This window comes from Tupaia chinensis, unplaced genomic scaffold, assembly GCF_000334495.1.
Source record: "Tupaia chinensis unplaced genomic scaffold, TupChi_1.0 Scaffold000407_1, whole genome shotgun sequence".
Classification (NCBI taxonomy): domain Eukaryota; kingdom Metazoa; phylum Chordata; class Mammalia; order Scandentia; family Tupaiidae; genus Tupaia; species Tupaia belangeri.
In genome coordinates this window covers 911,686-931,868 of record NW_006159909.1, presented here as the reverse complement: position 1 = coordinate 931,868, position 20,183 = coordinate 911,686, and the positions used below count along the sequence as shown (strand labels likewise).

General features: G+C 46.3%; 1 protein-coding gene across 1 annotated transcript in view; it reads right to left on the bottom strand.

Moving 5' to 3' along the window:
• Nucleotides 1-3,360: 3,360 nt before the first annotated feature.
• Nucleotides 3,361-20,183, bottom strand: part of ADAP2 (ArfGAP with dual PH domains 2) — a gene marked incomplete at its 5' end in the record, with an annotated part of 34,521 nt that continues 17,698 nt past the window's right edge. Inside the window, 5 exons of the mRNA XM_006154362.3 lie at nucleotides 3,361-3,739; nucleotides 4,939-5,167; nucleotides 6,479-6,556; nucleotides 8,736-8,798; nucleotides 17,034-17,117. Coding sequence (XP_006154424.2) covers nucleotides 3,705-3,739; nucleotides 4,939-5,167; nucleotides 6,479-6,556; nucleotides 8,736-8,798; nucleotides 17,034-17,117 — 489 coding nt within the window. The remainder of the gene's footprint in view (nucleotides 3,740-4,938; nucleotides 5,168-6,478; nucleotides 6,557-8,735; nucleotides 8,799-17,033; nucleotides 17,118-20,183) is intronic.

Here is a 20,183-nt window from a genome sequence, read left to right as displayed (position 1 = left end):
TTAGTTTTTGAGGTTGACCTATAGGTCAATAGAATCTGTTTTCATTTCTTCAATTCTTTTTTACTTTCTTTCTGTTTTTCAGATTGAATAATTTTTATTGATCTGTGTTCAAGTTCATGACTCTTCTGTCATCTCCAATTTACTGTTGAGCTGGATTTTTAAAATTACATGTTGTATATTTTAGTTCTAAAATGCTCGCTTGTTTTTCTGTTTCTCTGCTGCAATATCATATCTAGTCATTTATTATAAGCATATTTTTCTTTACGTATTGAGCATAGTTATAGATTTCTTTTTTTTTGGAGAGGTTTTTGCTATAGGGCGCGTGCGCTCGCCAGACAGATAGAGAGACAGAAAGTGAGAAATCACCCCCCGGGGGAATGGCCACGCTGCAATCCCTTCTCCTCCATTCTCCTCTCGGGATTCTGGGCACACACGCACACGTGCCCGGCGTGAGTTTAAGCCACTGGGTCCGGGACTCGAACCATGGCCGACTACATGGGATTCCAGCGACACAGCCATTACGCCAACTGCTGGTCCCCATAGTTATAGATTTCTTGAGGGTTTAAATTTCTTGCCTGCTGGTGGCATGGTGGTTAAGGGTACTGGAATCCCACATGGCCAACCACTGTTCAAATCCCAGACCTGGCAGCTTGCTTTCTCACTCTCTCTCTCTCTGGTTAAATTGAAAAATAAAGGTACATAAAATAATTCTTTAAAAAAAAAATAAAGTACATTCTGAAGGGAGAGGAAAGAAACTAAGATCATGGAGTACGGATCTTGGTGACCAGTTTCTCTAACATTTCAGCCCTTGAAGATTTCTTTCAGTTCCTCTTTCCCATCCTGGAGACTCTGAACCGTTTTTTTTCTACCCTTGGCTTAGAGTGTTTTCCTCACCCTCTTCTTGTTGACTCACCTCTAAACAGCTTGAAATGCCACGTTCTGGAGAGGAAGGAGGCTTGCCCTCTCCCTCTGCATCAAGGTGGACCCTGTTGCCGAACACTGCCATGGCAGTCGGTTCTTCCCGTTTCTGAACACTCACCTCATTGTACTGCCCTGATGAAGGGCTTCCTCCTGCAGCAGTCTGTCATCTGTGATAGCAGGGACCGCGTCATCTTGTTCCTGCCTATTCACAGGGCTTGGCACTGAGCCTGGCCCCTGAGAGGCGTCAGAAATACTCCTCCTTACATTGAATTTCAATAGTTAGTGCAACTTCTTCATTTTAAAGGGAAAAAACAAGGCACAGAAGTGGGGAAGTGAATTTTCCTAAGGTAGTAGCAAGGCCATACCCTAGGTCACCGTCTGCCCTGTGGCATGGTGGGACTGGGTCTTCTCATCTGTGACTTTCCTTCCAGAGCATTTTGATGATGAATTAGAGATCTTTTTTTCTTTTCTGTCTTTTTTTAAAAAGGTTTTTGCCATTGGGTGCATATGCTCCCCAGAGACACAGTGAGACTGAAAAGGGAAAGTGAGAAATCATGCCCCAGGGAGAGGGCCATGCTGCAATACCTTCTCTTCCATTCTCTTGGGATTTTGGGCACACACACACACACACACACACACACACACACTAACCTGGCGTGATTTTTATGCCACCGTGTCTGGACCTTGAACTGCACAATTGGCCATGCGAGATCCAGCTGCTTTAACCACCATGCTACCTAGCTGGCCTGTGAGCATAGTTTTTATGTTATCTAGGCTTCTTTTTTTTGGATTAATTCTTATTTAACCTTATTTATTTATTTATTTATTTAAATTTGACCAGAGAGGGACAGAGTGTGAGAAAGAGAGAGGGCAAGCGAGAAATCAAGCTGCTGGGTCCAAGACTTGAACCATGGTCAGCCATATGGGAGTCCAACACCCTTAACCACCATGCCACCTGCTGCCCTCTCACCCCTTATTAAAAGAGATTTTTGCTACAGGCTACATGTGCTTGCTAGAGAGAAAGAGAGACAGAAAGCAAGAAATCACCCCCCAAGGGGGAATGGCACCTGGAAATCCCTTCTCCTCCATCCTCCTTGGGGTTTTTGGCACATGCACATACGTGCCTGGCGTGAGTTTAAGCCGCTGGGTCTGGGACTCGAACGCAGTCAACTATGTGGGAATCCAGGGACATAACCATTACACCATCTGCTGATTTCAGCTTTGATTTCTTTTAAAATGTGCAAGAAATGGAACTCTCTCAGGAATTTTTTTTTAAAGTTTATTCATTGATTTCTTCCATCAGAGACACACATAAAGACCTACCCCTAACAGGGTCTCCGGGGCACCTGTGCATGTCCAGTGTGCTCAGAGAGGTTCTGGGATGGGAACCCTGGACGTTTCCCATGTAGGTCCAGTGGTGCAATCACCCAGCCCTCCTAGGAATATTTTTGGCTCGTGCAGGAAAACCGTTGTTCTGAAGAGTACTACGTGGATGAAGTGAGTTCTCTTCACCTTTTAATTTGAAACATTCAAATCTATATGAAGTTTACATAAATAGGACAGCAAATACCCTGCTGACAGCACTTACTAAATGCCCATGTATACTTCATTTACACCCATCAGTTGCTAACATTTGCACAGTGGCTCTTTCTCTCTCTTTCTATACACACACACTCACCCACCCACACACGCACATACACCTATATATTCTATACATATACATGTGCACACATGCTTATTGTTTGCTGAACCACTTAAGAATCAGTTGTGGACATGATAACATTTTACTTCTAAATATTTCAAGCATGTATCTCCTAAGAACAAGAGCATTGGGACCAGCAGATGGCATAACGGTTATGTCGCTGGACTTCCACATAGTCGACTACGGTTCCAGTCCTGGACTTGGCGGCTTAAACCTCATGCTGGGCGCATGTGTGTGCATGCCCAAGATCGCAAGAGGAGAATGGAGGAGAAGAGATTGTGGCGTGGCATCCCCCCCGGCAGGGGATTTATCACTTTCTGTCTCTGTCTCTCTGGAGAGCACACGTACCTTACAGTCTTAAAAAAAAAGGAACAAGAGCCTTCTCCAATACAAATACATCATAATTAGCATGATCTTACAATAATAATGTATACTAATATACATCTGTATTCAAATTTCCCCAATTATCTCAATTATGTCCTTTACAGTTGTGGTTATTTTTTTTTAAATCCAGGATCCAATCAAGAATCATGAATTGCATTTGGTTGGTTGCCATGTCTTAGTTTCCTTTCATCTATTAATATAATAGTTACCAGACTACTTTCTGTTTCATAATATTGTCATTTTTAAAGACTCTAGGCCAGTTGTTTAGCAGAATGTTCCTAATGTAGATATGTCAAATTATTTCTTCATGGTTAGACTCAGAGTAAACTTTGGGTGAGTGTGGGGGGCTGTTAAGATGCCCATTGTATGACATTGTGGGTGAAGTCATCTTCATTACATCACCTCCATTTCAGACATCAGAAAGTTCTGGGCCTTAGGGACAGCTCAAGCCTGGGTGTGTATGGAGGGGAGGAAGGCTTCATCTATGTACCAGATCCCCAGATGCCTGGCGCTGGGCAGTGGGGAAGGCCCAGGGAGCTGGCTGATAAAGCCACAGCTTCAATCTTGGCAAAGCTCACTGCAGGGTTGGTTGCTGACTGCAGGAACCAATGTCGGGCAACCAAGGTGAGGTGAGACCTTCTCCTTCCCGTCAGGACCTCCGGGTGGTCAGTGGCCAGCCAGTTCCTCAGCCGCTGGGTCACCTACTGCCACAGCCACTCTCTGTCGATGTAGCTACAAGGGAAACAAGAAGAGGTCCAAGGGAAGTGGCCGATCCACTCCTCCTACAGGGAAGAGGCAGCCAGGGCCATACAATGACCAAGAGAGCCAGAGTAAATATCAGACAGCAAGAGTGAGAGACAGAGCCCAGAGCAGGAGAGAGGCTGAAGGACCAAGAGAGAGAGAAGCCAAGAGAGACTCATGGGGCTGGATGGTGACATGTAAAATGTCAAGTTCGGCAAAGTTGACCCACATGGGAAGGTTCCAGGTTTGTGTCTGGAGACTTCCCTGAGTATGCAGGCACCCACGTGCCCATGACCGGGGGCTGGTGGAAGCTGCATTGTAGCATCAGGATCCTATTGAGGGTGCTGCCTCTCTCTCTCTCCCTCTCGCTCTCTCTTACTCATGGAAGAAATGAGTAAACTTAGAGAGACTCAGACACGCAGAGCTGCAGAGAAGAGAAAGCACTCCTGACAAGCTTCACTAACAGTTTCCAAGTCCATTTCTGAGGTTCTTCGGCTTCAGGATTTGGGACAGTGACAAGAGTTTGTGGTTCTACTGGTCAGACTGAAAGGACACCCAGGCTTCCCCAAGGGGCCATGTGGGGTCACCTGCTCAGTCTGTACTTTTCCAAACACAGAAGCCAGGCCCTGGGCCAGCAGTTTTCTGCTCGAGCTCAGCATGTCTTCTGGTTTTCACGGGGTTCTCAGCAGAGGGGGGGATGCCTACTTGTGACACATCCGGGTAAAGAGGAAGATCAGGCGAGAGGCAGAGGGAGAACTCAGAGCAAATAGGCACTAGAAATATCCTTCCCCCTGGGGGTGGGTGGAATCTGGGATCTCAGGATCTGCCCAGCAGGGATGACCTTGGCTCGTACTAACAGGCCAGGGTTTTCTCACGAGAAACGAGGCTCAGAGGGAGGGAGAAAGAGGCTGCTCTGACCCTAGACTTACAGGAGAGAAACAGCATCAAGGGTTCCACCAGACCAAACTCCTCTAGAAGCTCATGGAGAAGGGCTCCCTTAGAGGAACTTGGATGGACAGAGGGGGCTTCCTGGAAATAATCTGCACCATTCGTGCTTTTCTTTGGTAGGAAGAGAAGATAAGAAAAAGAGCACAGTCATAGCTTTTCTGTGACATTGCAGCTGAACCCAGAAAGTCCCTTTCTGCCTCTGCCCTTGGCCAAAAGAACAACCCCCAGTCCCGGCGTCTTACTGAGGAGGTTGAGGGGCGTCAAGGGGCAGGACAAGACATCCCGCAAGCTCTCCAGCCAGTCCCGCTGCTCCTTCTCGCTGGGGCAGGTGAGGACAAATCTCCGCTGCGGGGTGACCAGGGTGAGACCAGCTTTCCAGCGATTCCCTCGGATGCCCTTGGGCAAATCTGCAAGTACGGCATACCCTTGCTCGTTGCTCCCGAGGACAACCTGGCCCTGCTCAAAGGCATCCTGAAAATACAGGGTCCATGGTCATCAGAGGCTACCTCCCCTGGTAGAGGGGCCCTGTAATCCTGACAGCCCCTAAGTTCTATTTCGGTGAAGGGTGTAAGTGTTTCTGCTGGAATTGCTGCTAGGTGGAGTGCAGAATTTGAAAGATTAAAAATTCTATGGGGGCCAGGTGGTGGCAGTGGTAACACAACTGCACCCACATGAGAAAGGTCCTGGGTTCATGTCCCAGGTTGTCCAGGAGCACACCAGACTCACATGTATGCCCGTGATCCAGCCCAGCTGAGACTAGGGGGCGGATCATGGTGTGAAGACCTTGTTGGGGGTGACTATCTGTCTGTCTATCTCTCTCTCTCAAGGGAGAAATGAATAAACTTAAAAAAAAAAAAAAAAAAAACCTGTGCTAACAGATGGCATGGTGTTGAGGCGCTGGACTCATACAAGGCTAACCACTGTTCAAATCCCAGACCTGATGGCTTGCTTTCTCACTTTTCCTCTTTCTTTCTCTCTCTCTCTCTCTCTTTCTCTTTCTTTGGTGGGTCCACATGCCCTAGAGCAAATTAAAAGAATAATAATAACACGGACCAGCAGATGGCATAATGGTATGTCACCGGACTCCCATGTAGTCGATTGTGGTTCAAATCCCAGACCAAGTGGCTTAAAACTCAGGCCAGGCACCTGTGTGTGCATGCCCAAGATCCCAAGAGGAGACTGGAGAAGCGATTGTGGCATGGCCATCCCCTTCAGGGAGTGATTTCTCACTTTTTGTCTCTGTTTCTTCAGTGAGCACACACACACTATAGCAAAAATCTCTTTAAAAAAAGAAGGAACCAGCAGTTAGCATAATGGCTATGTCACTGAACTCCCATGTAGTCGACTGTGGTTCGAGTCCTGGACCCGGTGGCTTAAACTCACGCTGGGCATGTGTGTGTGCATGCCCAGGATCCTGAGAGGAGAATGGAGGAGAAGGGATTGCGATGTGGCCATGCCCCCTGGGGGGGGATTTTTCGCTTTCTATCTTTCTGGTGAGTGCACACGCCCTATAGCAAAAACCTCCCCCCCCCCAAAAAAAAAAGGTGAGCTCTGGAGACTAGAGAAAAATATAGGCCTATTTAACTACAACTGGCAGCATTTGGGACATTCATAATAGACTTTCGGAAAATAAGGGGAGAGAAAAGCTTCCTTTCTAAGGTGATGACTTAGAAAGGAGATTTTCCTCTCTGGGTTTCTCTCACTCTGGCGTTCTGGGAGATGTATTTGTCTATAGCTCCTCCAGTCCCCATGCCCTGATTAGGAACCAGGAATGGCTCTTACCAGTGGGTTCTTGTAATAGAGAAGCCTCCGCTCCTGGGGATCCAGGGCAAACCACCTTTTCTTAAAAGGTTCTCTCTGCTGCAAAAGAGGGAAGTGCTGATCAAGGATGGCAGAGCTGGTAGCACTTCCTGAGGACAGAGTTGGGGCTGGCCCAAGCCACGCCAAGGTAGCTGGCCAGTCCTACAGGTTCTTGGCCAAGCACTAGCACTTCCCCCTGGGGCCTGGGCAGGGCCCTGAGCTCTGAAGATTGTGCCAGCCCCTCCCCCTGCCAACCCCCTCCTCAACACCGCCTTCCCCAAACTTCATCCCACTGCCTCCAGGTGCTGCCTTGGGTTGAAAAAGGCCCTTCCCTGTTCCTCAAACTGTGGACACAAAGTCTCAGAAAAAGGAAGCTGGGGAAGTCAGAAGTGGCTATTACTCAGCAAGGCTGAAAGTGCTAGCCTTGGCCAAATTCTAACTTAGGTCACGGGAGAGAAAGCTCTGGGCGAAGAATCATGGGGAGGGGTTGTGCCTTTGGTGAACGGAGAAAACCTAAAACCATGCTTGGACTGCCTGTCCGTCTGCCTGAAGCTTTCCTTCACACTATCCCCTTGACAGATAGCCCATAAGTATATTAACCCTTTCTTTAAAAACAGCATTGGGGGGCCAGCAGGTGGCATGGTGGTTAAGGCACTGGACTCCCACATGGCCGACTTTGATTCAAGTCTCTGACCTGCAGCTTGCTTTCTTACACAGTCTCTCTCTCGCTCTCTCTGTGTCTCTGACTCTCTTTGTTGAGCATACATGCCATATAGCAAATTTTTAAAAAATAATAATAAATAAGGGTGAGCAGGTGGCATGGTGGTTAAGGGTGTTAGGCTCCCACATGGCTGACCAGGTTCAGGTCCTGGTTCTGGTGGCTAACTTTCTCACTTTTCCCTCTATCTCTCTCTAGTCAAATTGGAAAATAATAATAATAATAAATAAAAAGTTAAATAATTATTTTTAAAAATAAATAAATTTCATAAATAATTATTTAAACAAACAAACAAAACTAGCATTGGGGGTCAGCTGTTTGGAGGAGAAGGGATTGTGGCATGGCCATCCTCCCTGGAGGGTGATTTCTCGCTGAAATGTGGCCTGGTGGTTAAGGTGCTGGATCTCACATGATTGACTCCATGGTTCGGATCCTGGACCTGATGATTTGAAAATCACACCAGGCACGTGTGCATGCATGCCCAAAAAAATCCCAAGAAGAAAATGGAGAAGGGATTATGGTGCGGCCATCCCCCCTAGGATGTGATTTCTTACTTTCCCTCTCTCTCCCTGCCTCTAATGGAGAAGGGATTATGGTGTGGCCAGCCCCGCTAGGATGTGATTTCTTACTTTCCCTCTCTCCCTGCCTCCCTCTGTCTCTTTGGAGAGCATATGTACCCTATGGCAAGAGTCTAAAAAAAAAAAGACTGGGGGCTAGCAAGTGGCATGGTGGACAAAGGTGCTGAATTCCCACATGACCGACCGTGGTTTGAGTCCTGGACCTGGCAGCCTGCTCTCTCTCTCTCTCTGGTCGAATTAAAAAATAATAATAACAAATGGAATTAAATAAATAATCATTTTTTAAAAACACAAAAACAAAAGAAAACAAAACCCCCGAAAACAGCATTGAGGAATGCTGTCACTTCTGGAGAATTTGCAGGGAGCTCCTTCTGCTTTTTCCCTTTGGTTCCTTTCTCCTCCTTTCCCCTCTCTCCCTTCCCTACTCCCATGTCCCCCAGCCAGACTTCTGACTTTGAGCCTCCCCCACTCAGCTTTCAGGCTTCCTCCTCTGAACTCTCCAGGGAGGCCCAGAAGCAGAGGACTTCCCTTCCTTCAGAGAGTAGGAATGCGCAGTGGTGGGAAGGAAGGGGGAGTGTGGGAGGCTTCCTAGCATCCAAGCCGGATGCTCATGTGTTTTCTCACACCAGTCTTCCTTGGGTGGTCCTAGTAGGTATTCAACAGAGCACACGAGGGTTCTGGAGCCCCATAGGTGTCTCACCAGGGGTAGGGTGGGTCAGATGGAACTAAGAAGCAAGAAGCTGATGGTGACAGTGATGATCAGGACATGTCTCTGACAGGGAGCACCATCTGCAGGGACGCAGTCTCCCCTCGCCCTGTCACTCAGGAACTAACACTGGTTTCCTTTTCTTTCCGCCCTCTCCCCAACTACTCCTTTCCCCACCTCACACAGTCTGCTGTACTGCCACTGGGACAGAGTCCCCCAAGTAGTGGGAGAAGGTACCTTTGGACCGGTCTTTTCCATGAAGCCTTGTTTGAGGTAGTTCCTGGTGAGGAGAGGCACGAGCTAGGGGAAGAGAGACAGACGCTGACCCCTTCTCACACCTCAGGGCCTCAAGGCTCCCCACCAAGTTTGGCTCCCCACAAAGGGGAAGTTTGGAATGGGGAAGGATGTATGCCCAAGGTTCACGGGTTATATTTGGAATGTGGAATGAACATGATGTTAATATTTCATCGAAACCAGTCGATGGCACCCCAGAAGTCTTGGCTTGGTGTAAGAACTTGGTTTAAGGACTCCAGTAATCCCGGGGCATGAACACAGGCCAGGCTCTGAGATCCTCTTGATGTCAGGGAGTATTTTCTGAGGACCTACTGTGTGTTGGGCCCTGAGTACAATTCTTGACCGTGCTGTGCAGTATTTTCAGCCTCATTGTGACACCTGAAGAACTCAGGCCACAGAGACGCAGTCAAGGATTTCTCCAAAGTCCCATCTCTGGTAACATGAAGAGCTGGGATTCACTCCTGGGGCTGACAGGCACTAGCCTGCACTCCCACTGCCACACTATGATGCTTAAGTATAAACACGCGGGGGCGTCTCATCAGGCTGCGACTTGGTCATGAGTAGGGATCCTTTCTTTTTTAGGAGAGGTTTTTGCTATAGGGCGTGTGCGCTTGCTTGCCAGACAGACAGAGACAGAGAGAAAGCGAGAAATCACCCCCCAGGGGGGATGGACACGCCACAATCCCTCCTCCTCCATTCTCCTCTTGGGATCTTGGGCACGCACGCACACACGCCCGGCCTTAATGCTTCCACTGGGAGAAAGCAGAGTCTTTAACTGTCAGTATTCTGAACTTGAGCAGCACTAGGCTAGCCTGGGCCTAGGAAGACAATGGGAAGAAAGGAAATCCGATGGTGGGAGTTCTACCTAAGGTGCCTCAGATGCCCTGACTCACTGACTCTCATGACAGCCCTGGGAAGCAGGTATCATCCCCTTGGAGACAGCGACTTTGCCTATGCAATTCATCAAGTTCTCTGACTTCAGAGTCCACACACATTTCTTACTGCAGGACCACTCGATGCCCGGGCTTCTTTAGGGATCTGGATCCTTAAGCTCAAGCCAGGCCTGGTGGTGGAACAGAGCCTCACACCCTTGCGAGGAAAGAGAGGGGAGAGAAGCAGACTGGGAGGGTGGGTAAGAAATAACGGTGGTGGTTGGGAAAGGCAAGCGACATTGGGCAAAGACCAGTTTCCTCCCACAGAGCAGCAAAGATTGGAAGCTAGCCCAGATGAAAGAAGGCAGGGAGTCTGCACTTTGTCCCCTCCCCGCAGTCAGCAGTCAGCACTCCCAGCTCCCCACCTGGGGAGTGAGCATTAACTAGTTCTGGGTGCTGACTCTGCAGACTGACCGTCAGGGACCTGACCTAGGCCTTCTGGAACTGTTCCTAGGGAGCTGTCATCTACTGTCTCCCTGGGTCTGGAGCAGACACTGTTCCAAACATCTAGCTTCTTGCAAACCTTGGAACTAAGGCACATTCAGCCTTTCAAAGAAGAGCCTAACAGTTGAGAATAAGAATTCCAAGACAGATCAGCAGATAGTGTAATGGCTCTGTTGCTGGACTCCCACACAGTTGACTACGGTTCAAGTCCTGGAGCACCAGGCACATGTGTGTGCATCCCCAAGATCCTGAGAGGAAAATGGAGAAGAAGGGATTGTGGCATGGCCATCCCCCCTGGAGGGTGATTTCTTGCTTTCTGTCTTTCTGTCTCTCTCTGTCTTTCTGGCAAGCAAAAACTCTAAAAAAAAAAAAAAAGAATTCTAAGAAAACATGGTCTCCACCAACAGCACTTACAGAATCCTTTAGAGGAGAGGCTAAACTAGGGAGCAGACCATAGCACCTCAGAGCAGGAAGGTGACCTAGACCAAATGCCATCTGACTAGTATGGAAACAGATGCTCAAGGAGGTGCTCTGACCTGCAGGGGTCACATGGCGAGTTAGCGGCAGACCATCCACAACAACTGTACCTCCTAGATCAAAGCAGCATCCCCTGCCTCACACCACGTGGACTTCCTCAGCCATCTTGAGGGAGGTAGATGGAGGCCCCAGACATTTGACAACAATCAAAATGAAGTACTCAGACCAGGCATGATGGTGCACAGGTAGCCCCTCCATTGGGGAGGCTAGAGACCACATGAGAGGCATGGGCTCAAATTTCAGGCCAATCTGAATGCACTGGGCACAAATGTATACACTTTAATTCTAGCTAACTGAGAAACTGGGGTAGGAGGATCATGACACAGTGAAACCTGTCAAAAATACCTATCTTTGGCCTACCCCTGCGATACAGCTAGTAGCATACCAGACTGTGGAGCCAGAAGCCATGTGTGACCACAGTTTGAGTCCCTGGTTTGGATGGCCTGAGAATAGAAGGATGAGTACATGCCCAGAATCTTGGCATACTGGAGAACTGGAGGAAGAGAGCATGAATGAGCCCTGTAGTGTGCTGCTCTCTCTCTCATACATGCACACGTACTCTATCATGAATTTAAGAAATACTGGGCCAGCGCGGTGGCATTTTATACTGCTCAAGGAAAGCTGGATCCCACTTGGCGACCACCTTTACACTCCCTGATTCAGTCAGCCTGAAATACACCAGGCATATACATGCAGGAGTGCCAAGGATCTGACAGGCTGGGATCCTTGGAGACCCAATGGAGGGTGCGTCTCTCTCTCTCACCCTCACTTGCACACACACATGCTCTATCACGAATAAAAGTAAAGATACCTATCTGTCTCTCTTCCTTTCCTGCTTTCCCTCTCTCCATTTTCTATTGCTGTCACAAATGAAGTTCTCAGGCTCACCATTGCCTTGACCACAGAAGGCAGACCTGCTCCTACCATCATTGTTATGGGAACGATTCCATGGCCTTCCTGACACCAGAACATCATATGGCAAAAGGGGAATGAGGAGGAAGATTAGAACAGGAAGAGCACCTACGGTTATTCACTTGGCATTCTTGGGACTCAGTTTCCCATCAGTAAAATGAAAATGATTGCTCTGCTTAACTGCCTGCCTTAAGGAATTAAGAAGGGATTCACCAGGGCTAGCAGGTGGCCTAGTGGTTAAGGGACTAGACTCCCACACGATCAACTGCAGCTGGCGGTTTGCTTTTTCACTTTTCTTCTCTCTGTTTGTCTCTCTCTCTGGTGAGTGCACATGTCCTATAGCAAATTTAAAAAAATAGTAATAAACATGGGGCCTGCAGGTGACATGATGGTTAAAGGTGCTGGATTCCTACATGGTCAACCACGGTTCAAGTCCTAGACCTCGTGGCATGCTTTCTCCCTTTCTCTCTCTCTCTGGACAAATTAAAAAATAATAATAACAAATGGAAATAAATAAATATTTTAAAACATAATAGTATTAAATTAAGTTAATTTTTTTTAAAAAAAAGAAGGATTCACACGCCAGCAGGTATCATGGTGGTTAAGGTGCTGGATTCCCATATGGTTGACTGTGGTTGTAGTCCCAGTAAATAAATAAATAAAGGTTGCTGGACTCCCATATGGCCGACTGTGGTTTGAGTCCCAGACCTGGTGGCTTGCTTTCTCACTTTCCTGTTCTCTCTCTCACTCTGTCCCTCTCTGGTCAAATTAAAAATAAAGAAATAAATTAATTTAATTAAATGAAATAATTCTTTAAAAATAAAAAAGAAAGAAAGAAAATTGCACCAGGGGTGTGTGTACGCATGCCCAAAATCCCAGGAGGAGAATGGAGAAGGAATTGTAATATGGCCATCCCCATTGGGGAATGATTTCTCACTATCCCTCTCTCTGTTTCTCTGCAGCAAGCACACGCATCCTACGGCTAAAGCCTAGAAAAGACAAAAAAAAGGAAGTCATAAGATAAAATGAGCTCTGGCCAGCAGGTGACTGGATCCTACATGGGCAACTGTGTGGTTCAAGTCAAGAGCCCACCAGCTTGAAAATCATGCTGGGTACAAGAGGCCTGCAGGTGGCACAGTGGCTATGGTGCTGGACTCCCACATGGCTAAACACAGTTCAAGTCCTGGACTTGGCGGCTTGCTTTCTCTCTTTCTCTCTCTGGTCAAATTTTAAAATTAGTTAAGTAATTACATAGGGCAGGGGCATTGCAGGGAGACATCTCCATTTCAGGGACCAGCGTGAAGGCTGAGCAGCCCCAAGTCGCAGACCCCCTCTTCCAACTTCACCTTCTCAGTCCATAGCTAGAAAGATAGGGAAAAAACATTTTTTTCTTTCTTTCTTTTTTTTTTAAATCTGTTTCCCTTAATCCTTTCTTTTGCTAATTCTTACTCTCCTTTTTCCACAGAGGACATAGGGGCATTGCAAGGACACATCTATATCTGAGGTGCTCTGCCCTGAGAGTGGTTTTTGTTTTTTGTTATCTTTTTAAAATTTTTTTGGGGGGGGATTCTTCTTTTATTCTCTCTTTTCTTTTTTCTTTCTTGTTTTTTCCATTTTGTATTATCTTTTTCTTCTACCTTACTTTCTCATTTTGCTGCTCAGCTTACAAGCAGTGATTGTGTAAACAGGCCTAGAAATTCAGAATATTTGTGGCAACAAAACTCTATGAGATGGAAGAGAAAATAGACATTGAACTCCGGGAGATGGGGAAGCTCTTTTATGACTTGAAGGAGGAGATAGACAATATCAAGAAGAATCAAACAGAACTTCTAGAGTTGAAGTCTGTAATGTAGGAGATCAAAACCTCCCTTGAAAGCATTAAAAGCAGATTAGATCATAATACAGAAGATCAAATCTTGAACGTAGAAGACAAAACTTCTGACATAGGAAAAGATCACCTAAAAGAATGAAAAAATACCCCACCCAAATGAGAATAATATATGGGAAATACTAAATACTATTAAATGCTCAATCTTCTGAGTAACTAGTATCCCAGAAGGTAAAGAATCTAATAAGGGCATTGATCATCTATTCCATGAAATCCTGGAAGAAAGCGTTCCAAACCTAAAGAAGCATTCAAACATCCAGATTCAAGAAATACAAAAGCAGGACCAGCAGTTGGTGTAATGGCTATGTCGCTGAACTCTCACGTAGTCGACCATGGTTTGAGTCGCAGACCTGGCAGCTTAAACTCATGCCAGGCACATGTGCGTGCCAAGATCTCAAGAGGAGACTGGAGAAGAAGGGATCGTGACGTGGCCAGCCCCCGTAGGGGGTGATTACTTGCTTTCTGTCTGTCTGTCTGTCTCTTTCTGGCGAGCACACATGCCCCAAAAACCTCTCCAAAAAAAAAAAAAAGATTCTATCTCCAATTGTGTTGTTTGTATACCCTACAGAAGTTATTGTGACCCAAATGAAAAAAAAGATGTATTTGTGACAATGTTAATTTTTTTTGCATGTTGTAAAAAAGTATTACTTTGGGGAACCAGCAGTTAGCGTAATGGCTATGTCGCTGGACTCCCACGTAGTCGACCGCGGTTCGCGTCCCGGACCCGGTGGCTTGAAACTCACGCCAGGCACGTGTGCGTGCGTGCCCAAGATCCCGAGAGGAGAATGGAGGAGAAGGGATTGCGGCGTGACCATCCCCCCTGGGGGGTGATTTCTCGCTTTCTGTCTCTATGTCTCTGTCTGTCTGGCGAGCGCACACGCCCTACAGTGAAAATCTCTAAAAAAAAAAAAAAAGAAAAGAAAGTATTACTTTGGAATCACTTTAAGAAAAATAGTTTCAGGTCAAATCTGTTGCTATTCCTTTAAAAATATATTTACTTTTCACATACTTCTGCTAAAAAGAAAAAAAGTGCTGAGTATCGCAATAATTAAAAAAAAGGAAAGACAGATTAGGCTTTCTGATGTGTTGAAATTATATGTGTAACATTGCCAAATATAAAATCCAGCCCTCTGTGTATAGAAATTTGTGTAAATTGATGTTCCCAAATTGTATGAGATTCTTAAATATTGTTTTGTATTAGTATGTTATTAGTCATACTTGGAATGCTAAACAGTGCTAATGTAGTTTGTCACAAAAATGATCAAGTTTGTCAATTTGGGGTGATGGTAAAATCAGATCTCAAACCATGGCCATTTTAAGTTTCATTGTCCATAGCAAATTGCTTTATTCCGATACTCTTTCTAAAACATTTTTAATAGACTACAATCCAAAAAGTGCCTCTTTTAAGGAAATTAATGAAAAAGACTCTGGTAAGTACTCCTGAATATAGGTTCTTGGTAACTTTGAGATAATAATTTCTGAACTTCCAGAATTTAAACGGAAAGATTGGACCACAGTAACACTGCAAACTCAATAGAAGAGAGATTAATTACATGAGACTGAGCTGATGAAATAGAATTTTATGACCTTTGACTAAACATTACTGATTTTCGTCTATGCTTTGTTTTCCAAATTTAAAGATTTTTGTTTTCTTTTGAGCTGTGGATAGCCTCAGCAATTGTTTAAAAAAAATTTTTAAACGGAATCGAAACAAACTTTTCTCCCTTCCTGATCCCTCTAGAATTGCAAAGTATTTGTGAGTATTCTTATTTTGTGGCAGTATAGTTAATTGCACAAGGTCAATAATACCTGTTACCTTGCATCAGAAATTGGAAACTGGTTACTACCAGTGCTTGACTGGGATGTCATATCTGAAGATTTGACCAGAAGCTAAGGAACTAAGGTTGATCTCAAGAAAGCCAACAGAAGCTCCTGGAAAGGTTCCCTGATACCATAAACAGTTCTGCCTGGCAGGTAAGTAAAGAATGTCAAGAATGTCACTTCTGACACACCCAAAAACTTCCAAGTACAGGTTCCTAAAGGCACAATCAGATGGTGAATTCCTGACTTGGCTCAGTAGCCTTGGGAAGCTTTTTAAAGACTAATCTGAAATTCCATAGGATAGGTTCTAGCAAAGCCAACTAAATCAATTACTATTCTTATTGGTCTTTGTGCAAATAACAGACCAAATTGAGAATAAGCTTATTTTTTGGCAAATAAGTTAGTTTATGCTTCTCTTTGGTAGAAGGGAAAATGGAGAGAGAAAAAAAATGTTTCAGAGAAAAACTATAGTGCACTTACTAGCTTCTTAGCTCTGTCCATATTTGGTTTTTGAGGTTTTAGTATCTACCGACTGTTTGAACAGTCCTAACATTTTTCCTGGCCTTAAGCCTTACACAAATTTTTCTTAATTTCTTTAACATTTTGATTCATTAAAGTTAAAACTACTTTTCTTTTTTCTTTTTTGGAGATGTTTTTGCTATAGGGCACGTGCACTCGCCAGAAAGACAGAGACAGGGAAACAGAAAGTGAGAAATCACCCCCGGGGGGATGGCTACACTGAAATCCCTTCTCCTCCATTCTCCTCTCAGGATCTTGGGCACGTATGCACATGCGCCTGGCGTGAGTTTAAGCCGCCGGATCTGGGACTCAAATTATGGTCAATGACATGGGAGTCCAGCGACATAGCCATTACGCCAACTGCTGGCCCCAAAACTGCTTTTCTTGAAATTAAAAATAATAATAATAATAATAATAATAATAGCAAACAAAAGACAGAGCAGGAGAAGGGTGAGTAATGGGGAGGGAGAGAGGGAATAAAAGCAAAACATTTAATGGACATAAAAATGGAAAATTGTCTGCTGATAATAATGTGTATGATAATATCTTTGACTGGACTGATGTGCAGTGCATTCAAGGTAAAAAAAATCATCTGGTATGCTGTAAAGATATATAGTGATGAAATGAAAAATAAATAAATTTAAAAAATGGGGGGGGTTAATTAATTAATTTTTTAAGATCCGGAGAACAGAATGGAGGTGATGGGATTGAGCCATGGCCATTCCCTCAGGGGATGATTTCTCACTTTCTTTCTCTCTCCCTGTTTCCTTTCAGTAAGTACACATACCCTACAGCAAAAAACTTAAGGAAAAAAAAGTTGAAATGGGCTCAAAATTACTTTGTAAGAGGATGTTAGGGGTCATTTGCACATTTGGGTGGGAGACAGGTCAGGAGATGTCCGGTGCTGTGTCCCTGGACACTGGCCAGTGGCCGTGCATCCTGAAGGGGAGAAACTGACCTGCTTCTTTTGGAAGCCGCCTTCGCCTTGTCACAAGTACAGGCCTAACTCCCCACCCCGATCTTTCCAGGAGAGAACTTTGGCTTCCCTTGTAGGTGGCCAACCCTCAAGTGGTAAGGCCTTGCTTGCAAACAAACCTAGCCTGGCCTCTGAACATCTCTGGAGTCAGCAGACGAGGAGAGCGAGTGACAGAGAGGAGACTCATAAGTTGGGGTCCACATTTAACTCACCTCAGACTCTGGAAGCTCAGGAAACGCCGTTTTTAGGTATTGCAGACGGGCTGCACGGAGAGCATTGAACCAGTCCACTATCTCCTGCGGAGAAAAATGCCAAGGACATACAGACGGCTAGTGAGACGGGATGGGGCAGCAGGCTGAGTCTGGTGGCAGGAAGCTAGCGGGGCTATCAAGTTTGGGTCACATGCAGTCGGCTCTTGCACATACCCACAGTTCCACTCAGGGGCCCGGGCTAACCTGAGCAAGTGGGAAGCCACTGCAAGGGGAACTCCAGGCCTGGGCAGTGTCTTTCACTGTCTAGCGCGTGCATGAATCATCTGCAGATTCAGATTTGGTAGGTCTGGGGTGGGGCCTGGATTCTGAACTCCTAACAAGCTCCCAGGTGGTCCGATGCTGCTGGTCAGTGGGACACACTGTGAGGAACAGGGGTCTAGGGAAGCATTGTCCAAGTTGGCTTTTGGGTGGGCGTAGGTACACCTGGGGGTGCTCCTCCAGTGGGATGCTCATAGCCTGGGGCATGGTCAGAGCTGGCTGAGCCCTTTCCGCAGTCACTCTGGGAAAATGCCTCCCTTGGCAGTGCGGCTGATGCTCCCTTGGCAGTGCGGCTGACCATCGCCTCTCACTCAGACAACGACTTTAACCGGCCTTGACGTGTAGCTTCCCAACGCAGCCAGAGTGATCTTCTAATCAAATCTAGTTCAGTCTGGTGCAGCGTCCTCAGTAAAAAATCTAAGTTCTTTGATAAGACTCCTCTTGTCCTCTGAGCTCCTTCCATATGAAACTATGCTTACAATCCCCACCACGCGCTGCTCCCTCCTCTTGGGACACGGCCTCAGCCACCTCTCACCCACGCGTGCCTTCTACCTAGAACACTTTACCCATCCTGCAGGTTAGTTCAGATGTTGTAATAGAGAGGCTTTGGGGGCTCTTGCTCAGCTCAATCCCTGTTTCTTCCCCCTCTCTCTCTTTAAAGAATTATTTTATTTTATTTTATTTATTCATTCATTTACTTTAATTTGACCAGAGAGAGAGAGAGAAAGTGAGAAAGCAAGCCACCAGGTCCAGGACTTGAACTGTGGTCGCCCATGTGGGAGTGTCCAGCGCCTTAACTAGAACACTTTACCCATCCTGCAGGTTAGTTCAGATGTTGTAATAGAGAGGCTTTGGGGGCTCTTGCTCAGCTCAATCCCTGTTTCTTCCCCCTCTCTCTCTTTAAAGAATTATTTTATTTTATTTTATTTATTCATTCATTTACTTTAATTTGACCAGAGAGAGAGAGAGAAAGTGAGAAAGCAAGCCACCAGGTCCAGGACTTGAACTGTGGTCGCCCATGTGGGAGTGTCCAGCGCCTTAACCACCACGCCACCTGCTGGTCCCCTCAATCCACTTCCTCACCCACTCTGAGTTGCAGCCTCACTTGCTGCTATGATCCTGACTTTCCTTGGCCATGGCAACTGGGCCTAACAAGCCGCAGATGGGATCACGCTGCCGGTCAGTGGGATGCGCTTTGAGGAGCAGGGGTCTAGGGCTGGACTAATGCAGAGACTAGGGGCTTGTCGGATTCTTTCTCCCAGGACTTTGGAATTGGGAGACTGAAAGACTTGTTCAAATAGCTGCAGAGCTGGACTCTGATATAATATAGAGATTGAGAAAGACGTTCAAATACAGTTTCCAAGGAATGAAACAATTTCCCTTTCTCACTCACAGGTCAGTCACACAGGCCTAGTATTCCAGCATGCTGCGCTCTCTTGTCCTGGGCTTTGTTAAGAACTTTCTCAGAACCAGGCACTAAGAGCACGAGACCAGCCCAGAAAAGATGCACCCAGGCCTTCACTTTGGAAGGATTTTCTGGTCACAAACTGGTGGCCCTAGGCTAAATCCAGCCTGCATACCTGTTCGTTCGGCTCTGGAAACTTTGTGTTCTGTGCGGCTGACTTGCCTCACAGGTTCTGGGTTCATATTTGAAGACCTTCCTGAACATGATGGGCACATGTGCTTGTGACCCAGGGCTGGCTGAGGATGGGGTGGATGGTGGCGTGAAGATGCTATTGATGGTACTTGACTTTCTCTTCCTTGCTCGTGAAAGAAAGAAAGAAAAACATTTGCAAAAAAGTTGCCAGTATACATATTCTTTAAAAAAAAAAAAATAAAAAAATAATGGAGACGTCAGTAGCACAGCAGGAAGTCACCTGGACCCACATAGGAAGTCCTGAGGTTGCGCCCTGGGACCTCCTCGTGCATACCAGGTACGCACGTGTGTGCCCATGATCCTGGCTGGCTGAAATGGGAAGGGGGCTGGATCGTGGGATGAAGACCCTGTTGGGGGAGCTTCTCTATTATGGAAAAATAAATCAATGGTAGCCTGCTGGTGGCGTGGTCCTTAAAGCGCTAGACTCCCATATGGTCAACTAGGTTCAAGTCCTGGAAATGGCAGCTGGCTTTTTCACTTCCCTTCTCTCTCTCTTTCTCTCTCTCTCTGGTGAGCACATGTGCCCTACAGAAAAATTTTAAAATGTTAATTAAATTAAATAAATAAGAAAATAGATCAATAAATAAACTTAAAGGAAAAAAATTTGTTTTTTATTTGTTTCCATCCTTCATGTAGGGTGCAGGGTTTTTGTTTTACCACAGTCCCCGCCCCTCCTTACTTGACTTTTAAATGTCCCACCTGGCCCCTGTAGGCAGGTTCACAGCCACTAATTACGCCCCTCTCCTGGATGCTGGGGTACCAGGGGAGGGAGAAGGAGGGCAGGCGCAGGCTGTCAGTTGCGCCACAGGCGGGCAGGTGGAGTTGTAAGTGTCAGAGACCTCGAACACCTCTGCAGAAGCCCCTGTGTCAGTGGCTGGCATGGAGGAGTGGCCACCACTGCCTTGTCCATCTGGACATGGGGCAGTAGCAGAGAGCCCGCCATGGACCGAGAACCAGGGACCCGCTCTGTGCTTCCCACACTGTCCAAGTCCCAAGATTCTGGTGAAACGAAGGAGGGAGCCGAGCCAGATGGCTGAGGTGAAACTTCTCCCTCAGCTTAGGAACCGGGACCTTGAATTCAGAGAAACAAAGGCATGCAACGTTACCTGCACCCCTGGCATTATAATTTGTGCCTGTTAGAGTATGTGCTTTCTCGCTCCCTCTCTCTCTCTTTC